Below are 9,880 nucleotides of genomic sequence, written 5' to 3'. Positions count from 1 at the left end.
AAAAAAAAAGAATGGCAGGAGTGTCACTCATTAGAAACGTTTCAGAACAAATCTGTAAGTGTAAAAAAGTGTATGTAAGAATACTGGGACAATAAAATAATATAAGAATTTGTTTCCTGATATAACTGAATGCTTTTACTTAGCATTCATTCATAATGCTTTAGCTAGAGAAGGTTCAGTCCTGTGGGGTGAATCCACATGGCATGAAAAAATGAGGAGACGAGATTTCTATTTGGTTATCACATATTTGTTCGACAATCTCTAATCACTAATGCTGCATGTACACAACCGCCCTGAAAAAAACCATCACTGCTATTTATCCGCTCTACCATTAAATAATGCAACCCACGTCTAACTTTTAAACTGAGTTGGGACATTTTGGGTGCTTTTTCTGAATTTTAAGGCCAAGTGAGGAGGCTTCAGAAGGGTATTTGCTGGGACTGCATGGACCCTCCCCATTAAAAGGTGAGCTTCACTTGTCTACTTGCTGTCCTTTCCTTAAAAGCACTCCCTCTCTCATTACAACACCAACATGGAAATCACAGCCTGGAATTCTTCACAGTTATTATTTCAGAGTATCAACTGGGGGGCTTTTTATATTCTGGGTGGAAATGTAACATGGGCCATGAAAGAAATGACTGAATTTGAACAAAAATAATGAATCTCCAAGTAATGTGAAGACATTCTGAAAAACGTGAAGAGCCATGCTCTGTAAAACCTCTTCGTTCATTAAACAAGCTCAAAATAAAAGATACAGACAGACAAGCAGATCTGAAAGAGAACATGTTTATTTACATCACTATTTCCTTTTTACAATTCCTCCACCTTTCAAATAATAAAATTTTCCAGGAAATCAGGTAGTTTTAAATTACTAAGCTATTTTAACGAATACAATTTTCACTCTATGATTTTTATTTACATGAGTTTGCAAGAGTTTTAAATAGTTCTTTTGAAACTGCACAATATAACCAAAAGGTCTGACTCAGACCCTGCATCTTTTCTAAAAACTTTTAGTCTATGAAATTATGTTTATAATAAAATCCTTGCAGTTTGGATCTTTTCAGATGAGGATTTTATTAACACCTCTAAAATATGAACCTGCTTCATAAATGATCCATATTTTGGCTGCAAGCTGAACCTATTTGACATTTTTTGATACTAAGCAAAGATATTTTTGATACCTTAATTAAACTGCTTTGATTAAAACTTTCTGGAAGTTTTCCCTGTCAGTCATACAACTCCCTATGTTGTTGTGTATGTATTCTGCGTACACACTGAATTTATGAGAATAGATTATTTCCGGTCTGGCCAGTTCTGAAAGAGACACATAGGGGATTCGGAAATTTATGGCACACGCATTGGTGCATCTACTCTCTTTGTCCAGCCATACTTGGGATGCTGAATTTTCCTGATATTATACATGCAAATCACTTACTTTTGATAGAATTTACCATTCATCAAATGACTTTCAACAATAACAATGGTTTGACATCCTTTCATGTCATATTGAGATTTCAAATATTTATTAGAGAAACTGTAAGACAGATTTTCCTAATATTTTCAAAGTATGGTTCCTCTGAATAGTTGGTATAACACCCATTAAAAAATAGAAAAGATTAACTTTTTACCATGATCAAAGCTAGAGTTCAGAGTGGAACACCTGTATAGCTCTGCCCCACGTCTCTGTAACAACAGCCAAGGGCCCGTCTTGAACATCATGCAGCAGCAATAGAGGTATCATCCATGAGTCGACCCTGTGGCTTTAAAGTGGGAAAACAAAGTGGGTTTACAAAGTTACAACATAACAAAAGCTCTATTAACTGGAAGGATTTTGAAATTCTTGAAACTGTTTTACAGAAACAGAATAAGCGAGTGTAAGCATCAAAATAAAAATGGTTATGTGGTGATTCTCCTCCTCTCACCCCAACTCTTTCTTTCTTCACTTGCACCTGGGGATGGCCACGGCACAGGCTGGGAGCTGCCCTCTCCCGCAGCCATCACCAGCTGACTCTGCACTTCCACCCGCCCAGTCCTCTTCGGTCAGTACTTCTCTTTCAACCCTGCGTTCCAGCAGCTACTGCCAAGCCATCTCCCACTGACGGCATGTGGAATGGAACCTTGTTTATCATTCCTGCTTAACTGATAGTTTTATTCTCTCCCTCTTGCTCAGGGCCCTCCTATGTCTCACGGTTTAAGCAGGCCCAGAGCCTGAGCTGACAGGTAAGTTCCTTTTGGGGACTCAAGGTTGCCTAATATCCTGTTTGAGAAAAAGTTTCTGCAGTGAACTCCAACGCATGCTGTGAGGATAAAAGCAGCAGATAAAAACAAAAACTGCCCTATCTCTAAGATCACTGACTGAAAGAATGTAAAACATCACATCAGAAAAGTCAAGACTAAGAATGAATAAAAGGTATCATAACTGTTTTTAGCTGTAAAATTTCTGGCAGGTTAACAACATCCCAGAGGGATATCTAGCAGCTGAAAGAATAAAATTCTTACAAATAATTTTATTTTATTTTACAGATATACAATAGCAGACCTTTGTGGGGAAAGCATGAGAAAGATGATCAGGAAATGAAACAGAAGAGTGTTCACAATCAAAAGTGATTTGCTATGCTTTCAGCAGAAAGACTCTGAGGAATTCCTGAGGCAGTGAAGACAGCACTCCTCTTTCAGAGTGTTGCTGCTGTGTTGTTCAGATGTATATAGGGGTGTGTGTGTGTGTGTGTGTGTGTGTACATACGTACATAAACACAGTTAAGTATAGCTTGCAGACATTCACGGCAGGAACGGAGTGAGTGAAATAGGTTCCCAATCCTTGATTCTTGACTATTTTTTTAGTACGGATGGAAGCTGCTCAATTTTAGAAACAAAATCATGGCTCAAGCTAGTGAAATCCCTGCCAAATGTAGCTTTTACAAGCAGGAGCAAAACATGAGTGCATCACACATTAGAAAACCCAAGTCTTTTATTCAAAGGAAGAAGAGTATGGATTCAACCTTGCCTAGGATGTCACTGTCCGCTATGGCAGCCACTAGACACATTTAGCTATTGAGCACTTGAAGAGCAGCAGTGTAACCAAGTACATTTAATTTAAACTGATCTCAATAGCCACATGTGGCTAGCAGCTATACTGGACAGCACAGCTCTGAAGTTTAATACAGGTGCACTGGGACCTAAAGTTTTAGTCAGTGATTGTCCAGTAAGTGGGAAAAGGTAATCCTCAGCCACTGTCCTTAGTGTGACAAGCAAAACAAAATTGTAGACATTTATGGCATACAACATGATGTTCTGAAATATGTACACTATATATACACTGTGGAATGGCAATTTTTTTTTTTTTTTTTTTTTTTTTGAGACAGAGTCTCACTCTGTTGCCCAGGCTGGAGTGCAATGGCACGGTCTTGGTTCACTGCAACCTCTGCCTTCCAGGTTCAAGCAATTCTCCTGCCTTGGCCTCCCAAGTAGCTGGGATTGCAGGGGCCCGCCGCCACACCCAGCTAATTTTTGTATTTTTAGTAGAGACAGGGTTTCACCATGTTAACTAGGCTGATCTCGAACTCCCGACCTCAGGTGATCCGCCCGCCTTCGCCTCCCAAAGTGCTGGGATTACAGGCATGGGCCACCACGCTCAGCCAAAATTTTTTAATTATAAGTTTTCCCAACTGATAAAAGAGCTGGCTCTGCAGAGTCCAGTCAACATTTTTGGCAGCAGTCAAGTTGCTAAAAGGTGGTACTTGTACTGAGAAAAGGGATCCCTGCAGTTAAAAAGGGCATGCTAGTTATGTTAAAACTTAAAAATGTTTATTTTCTAGAACCTTTCCTTGTGAATTTAAACACTACCCAGAAGAGGTTTACCTTGAGAGAAAATCGAAAGACTGAACTAGCATTAGTTGGGATTAGGTTTGGGTCTCCTGATCAACAGAGAAAGGAATGAAAGCGATTAATCGATGGAATCAAAAATCTCTCCTTTTCAAATCAGAATTCTTTCTGAGCCTCTTTCATTGGCCCTGACATAATCACTTCCAGATCATTGTGTCTCTGGAATCAAAGAGATTTAACAGCAAGACTCCAGGTTTTAAAAATACAATCATTTTTTTAAATGCTCGTGTTCGTAAAGCACCTTCAGTTCTTTGGATGAAAGGTGCTATATTCCCTTGGTGTAAATGAGTAAAAAGATTATAAAAAGAAAAAAAACTTCTCTCCTTTTCAATATTCGTTACTCTAGTATTTCAAACAAGCTATTTCTGTGCAGCTAGAATATGATCAAGTCTACGTCTAAATGATTCAAAGTACTTCTAACTTTAAAAATAGCAAACTTCAAAAAGTCGAACAGCTAAAGGGACATGACAGAGGCCACCTGTTCCCCCCTGTTCCCCCACCCAGTCATGAGAACTCCTCCCCTGCCCTGCAGAGTGACTTCACCATGGGAGTGTGCAGACTGAAGGGATCCGGTGAAAATGTTCAAAAAGTCACTGTTTAAACACAAGGAGATCCAAAATTATGAGATTTTTCTTTTACAATTTATTTATTTTGAGACAGAGTCTTGCTCTGTCGCCCAGGCTGGAGTGCAATGGCGCAATCTCCACTCACTGCAAGCTCCACCTCCTGGGTTCAAGCAATTCTCCTGCCTCAGCCTCCCGAGTAGCTGGGACTACAGGCATGCGCCACCACGTCTGGCTAATTTTCTGTATTTTTAGTAGAGACGGGGTTTCACAGTGTTCGCCAGGATGGCCTCGATCTCCTGACCTCGTGATCCTCCCACCTCCCAAAGTGCTAGGATTACAGGTATGAGCCACCGCGCCCAGCCTCTTTTACAATTTAAAAGTATGGTGTGGAATAGGAGCTTGGGAGGGTTGTTTTTATACAGATAGAAAAAACTCCGTATAAAACTCTGGAAATATAAAAGCTGGCAGAGTACGGAGAATATATTAACAGATAATTTACCAAATCCTGGATTATATAAACAAGGAATGGTTCCCCTGAACTTGCATAAGACAGACACAAAAAAGGAAGTAGTGAGCAATATAAACTGTCATTTCAAATGAGGGTAGAAACTTAAAAGAGGGCACAGAGCAGTGACATATATTCATGTATATGTATATTCATGTATATGTATATTCATGTATATGTATATTCATGTATATGTATGTTAGAGGGACACCAGAAGCATGTGAAGGGATGGCTCTTATTTAGGTATCAGGGAGGGACAATCAGAGGTGGACTGCTGAACTAAATGAACCACTCATCCCTCCAATCCACTCTCTTACACACTGCCCATCCTACGTATGCTTTTATTGTAGGAACCTGGAAATTGTGTAATTTAAAAAAACAACAACAACATTAAATCAGTGTATACTTTCTGAGAGATGGTCATTTTCAGAAGAGAGCTAAATCCAGTATTACACAGTTACAGGGAATCAGGAAAGTTTAAGAATATTTAAAGTCAATTCATTTTGATGAAAGACTAGTTACAAACAAATTACAATTTTAAAGCATACTTTACTAAGCCAAAGAGAAAATATGCTTAAGGATATTATAAAGATAAATCATTATTTACCTAAGGAAATACAAATCTTTGAAATTAGATTCTATGAAAAGCAACTTTATAGAAATGAATAGCAATACTGCCAAATACATAGAATAGAAGGCAAAACTATCACTGTTGATCTCAAAATACTGTTCAGTGAAGTGTACATGAAAAAGAAGTCGGTTTGTTTTTAAGACTTTGAATTTAAAAAGCAGAAAAATTTTAAGCTTTTACCTTGACAAAAATACTGGTAGGAATAAAACGCCTGAGCAGCTGATTTGTGAAGTTAGGAAATCTAAGCAAGTTGATGTTGAGAGACGGCAGCTGCTGGTATCCAGCCATCAGAGGATAGAAATTATATAGCATTTCCTGCTCCGTGCCGGGGAGGATACGTAATCGAATCTGCATCATAAAAAGTCACAGAGAAAGATAATCAAATACACATATGTGCAATATCTATATGCTGTTATCCTCAATTATTTACAAAAGATTGGATAACCAAATCCTTCTAGTGAAATATTCACTCTCTCCTAGTCCACCTTCCAAACAGATTCCAAAGTGTAGGGCTGAATTAGTATGAGTTGAGGACATGGCAGACAGGAAATGTGTAAAAAACACATGCATGATTTCTGTTTCTACCAAGACCTGCAACAGTAACTTGTACCTCCTAAAGAATGAGAACACTAGGCACGTGAATATTTTCTTTGTCTTAGCCCAGGTAGATTTTATGTTCACAATATATTAAGGGATAATTTGTAGAAGTGTCTCCTTGTAGACATTATGCCAATATAAGACAAATTAGTTCTTTCTAATCTATTTAGTTGTTTCTGTTTTCTTTTAAGGATTTTACCTTTGTGTTAAGTAACTGCAGGAGGAAAAAAAAGACATTTTGAAAATCTTTGACAATACTTTAAGGAAGTACACAAACTGCTAAGATTTTAGCATCTTTATATTTCCTACTATTTATAAAAGTGAACACCTGGAAAAAATGAAGACACTCAAGAAAAAAGCTTACTCATTTGTAAATATGATAGCTGGTATATTTAATACTGTATATTGTAAATATAAAACAGTACCTGAACATACAGCATATTTGCATATTTCTTTTTTTTTTTTTTTTTGAGGCGGAGTCTCGCTCTGTCGCCCAGGCTGGAGTGCAGTGGCGCGATCTCGGCTCACTGCAAGCTCCCCCTCCACGTGATCTCGGCTCACTGCAAGCTTCGCCTCCCGGGTTTACGCCATTCTCCTGCCTCAGCCTCCCGAGTAGCTGGGACTACAGGCGCCGCCACCACGCCCGGCTAATTTTTTGTATTTTTAGTAGAGTCGGGGTTTCACTGTGTTAGCCAGGATGGTCCCGATCTCCTGACCTCGTGATCTGCCCGTCTTGGCCTCCCAAAGTGCTGGGATTACAGGCTTGAGCCACCGCGCCCGGCCTGCATATTTCATATAAACTTCTATTTTGCGTTTAACAACAAGCACAGCACTCAGAATGCGCAGAGCAGCTCATTAGTCAGGGTGGACACTTCCAGGCGTTAAGACACATCTGTTCTCTAATTATGCCCTTGTTCGTTACAAAGTATGTCCTGACTTTGGAGGGGCGTCTCTGCATCCCTCTGACAGCGGAGGACTCTGGACGCCCACTGAAGCACAGTTTTGCCTGGGTGTTTTGTTCGCTCATTTAAAAACCTGATGAACTTTTCCAACTCTGATTTGACTGAATGAATAAAAAAGTCTAGGTAATTTAAAGTACAGAAACAAAATTGTATCTAAACACCCCAAAGGTTAAGTATAGTCTATGCAAAATCAAAATTTCTACAAAACTTCACTGACAGAAAAATGGACTGTTAGTATTAGTACAGTGAAGTCTCCAGGCCTCACACTGACACACACACACACACACACACACACTCATCAGTAATAAAGGGTATTAGTACAGTGAAGTCTCCAGGCCTCACACTGACACACACACACACACACACACACACACTCATCAGTAATAAGGGGACATCTTTAAGTTTTTTAGAAATTATAACATATTATAATACAGTCCAAGGATTTGTGGACTTTTGTTTTATAAGAACCCACATGTCTGATCTCAATGATGTCACAAGGATAACCCACCTTTATAGGTAGCTGTACTTAAGGTGCTTAATCACTATTACCAAAACAACGGGGGCCATAGTCAGCTTTACTCAGTTCATTCATAAAAACTAAAGGTACAGCTCTCCGTCTCCTCGCCGCAGTTTTGTGTCAACATAAACACCACAGGATATGACCTGTACCTGTTTGAGACCTGAGAACATGAAGGCATCACTGGGCTCCACAGAAATTTCCACATCTTGAACGAAGTCGGTCTTATTCTGTAGGTGATACTTGACAGGTAAGGACTCTCTGACACGCCCAAATGACGGCAGATCTACAGAGAAAGATGACACATTTCTCTTGGTTTCAAAAATAGCTCACCACTTAAGGCTTCGTTTTGTAAATGAATCTCATTCTATGGACATAGTATCATTTAAATTAATGGTGTTACTGTACTCTCGCCAGATAAGACAATTCTTTGATCGGACAACAGCAATAGGACTATGATAAAACAGGCTAAGGAAATAAGTGTCCTTCTAAAAATGACTGGCCCAGACAGGGTCCTGGCTATCAGGAACTGAATTATATTTTAGGGATCATTTTTTAAATCCATAAAAGATTTCCCAAAATACTAATCATGGTTCCTAAACTAGAATAAGCAAAAGCTGTGTTTTAGTGAAGTTGTAAGTAAAACTTCATTCATTCGTTTGTGGATACACTGTTGTTTGGGGTGTGTGTGTGTGTGTGTGTGTGTTCTGGCAGTTCTGCCGTTTCATTTTTCCTAGGAGACAAAAGTATGGAATGCTTCCTGAATCTGAGTGTCATCCTTGCACGGGGCCATGCTAACCTCTGCACCATTCCCATTCTAACATGTATGCTACTGGTGAGCACTACACCCAGGTTTTGTAAATTAGAGACATCAGGATAACCAAACAGTTGATAAAGGGAAGTTTCTCTTGATAAAGTATTCCAGTAAAGAAAGAATGATGGACAGACACTACCTGCCTCCTAGTGGGAGCACATACCATTAACTATGAAGCATTCTTGCCAAAAACTTGACCCTGCAGCTGATCAAGCCTACAGACAGGCTGCCAATTCATAGGCACAGAGAAACATCGAAAAATAACACCATGTAATCTGCAAAATCCAGGCCGTGGGGAACTCTATAGGACAAATAACTTAATTTCTTCAGCAAGGAAGACATAGGGGGAGGGAGAAGGACAAAGTGGTAGAGAAAGTGGTACTGGAAGAGGTGATGGAGGGGTTAATGGTCGGGGGGAGAGGAGAAAGGGCATGGGGGAGGGAGAGATAGCTTACCAGCCTATATATAGGTTATAGCTGTATAGTATAAGACTTATCCATCAATTACAGTGTATACACCTCAAAATAAACTGAAAAACCATCCAGAGTTAACTAGGAAAATTTCAACATTGGAATTTGATGACATTAAGACACTACTGCTAATTTTTAAAGTTGTGATAATGGTACTGCCATTATATATTTTAAAATAGCTATTATTTTTAAGTCAGGCATATGAAAGTATTTATGACTTGAAATGGTATCTGGGATTTGTTTCAAAATAACAGGGGTAGGAGGAGTGTGTAGAAGTAGAGATGAAACAAGACTGGCCATAACCTACTTTTACAAATGTTGAAAAACTTTCATAATAGAATGTTAAAATAACTAAACTCTTAGAAGTTAAAATAACTATTGTTACTGGGTCCTTCTTATCAAGTAAAATTTGAATTCCGCTACCTGCATTCACATGGAGAGGGATATTTTCCACAATCACATGTGGCAGAGTGATGACAGTTCTGATGACAGGGATGTTCTCCATTGCTGAGGTCCTGTGGCAGAAGAGGTCATCTTTTTAAACTCACATTTTATGAAAGAAGCTCATTAAAAACAGGAAACGTGTATTCAACAACTAGTTTCAAAGGAACTATGTTACTTATCCATTTCCCAAAACATTATTATTATCATTATTACTATTACTATTTTGAGATGGGAGTCTCGCTCTGTCGCCCAGGCTGGAGTGCAGTGGCGCGATCTTGGCTCACTGCAAGCTCCACCTCCCAGGTTCCCGCCATTCTCCTGTCTCAGCCTCCCGAGTAGCTGGGACTACAGAAGCCGCCACCACACCCGGCTAATTTTCTTTTTTCTTTTGTGTTTATAGTAGAGACGGTGTTTCACCGTGTTAGCCAGGATGGTCTCGATCTCCTGACCTCGTGATCTGCCCACCTCGGCCTCCCAAAGTGCTGGGATTAC

General features: G+C 39.4%; 1 protein-coding gene across 2 annotated transcripts in view; it reads right to left on the bottom strand.

The window, feature by feature from the left end:
• Positions 1-772: 772 nt before the first annotated feature.
• The window catches only part of TRAPPC11 (trafficking protein particle complex 11), a 53,911-nt gene continuing 44,803 nt past the window's right edge, over positions 773-9,880 (bottom strand). The window contains exons 27-31 of one of the 2 annotated variants that reach the window (XM_012000151.1): positions 9,368-9,459; positions 7,813-7,946; positions 5,923-5,932; positions 5,765-5,803; positions 773-1,760 (exon numbers count right to left, since the gene is read on the bottom strand). In XM_012000151.1, the coding sequence (XP_011855541.1) occupies positions 1,738-1,760; positions 5,765-5,803; positions 5,923-5,932; positions 7,813-7,946; positions 9,368-9,459 (298 nt within the window). In that variant the 3' untranslated portion in view covers positions 773-1,737. Of the gene's footprint in view, positions 1,761-5,764; positions 5,933-7,812; positions 7,947-9,367; positions 9,460-9,880 lie in introns of both variants that reach the window. The other variant, XM_012000150.1, reaches the window with a different exon arrangement.

The sequence above is a fragment of the Mandrillus leucophaeus genome, unplaced genomic scaffold (assembly GCF_000951045.1).
Source record: "Mandrillus leucophaeus isolate KB7577 unplaced genomic scaffold, Mleu.le_1.0 Scaffold62, whole genome shotgun sequence".
Taxonomy (NCBI): domain Eukaryota; kingdom Metazoa; phylum Chordata; class Mammalia; order Primates; family Cercopithecidae; genus Mandrillus; species Mandrillus leucophaeus.
Note: the sequence above shows the minus strand (reverse complement) of the source record. Positions and strands in the feature narration are given on the sequence as shown.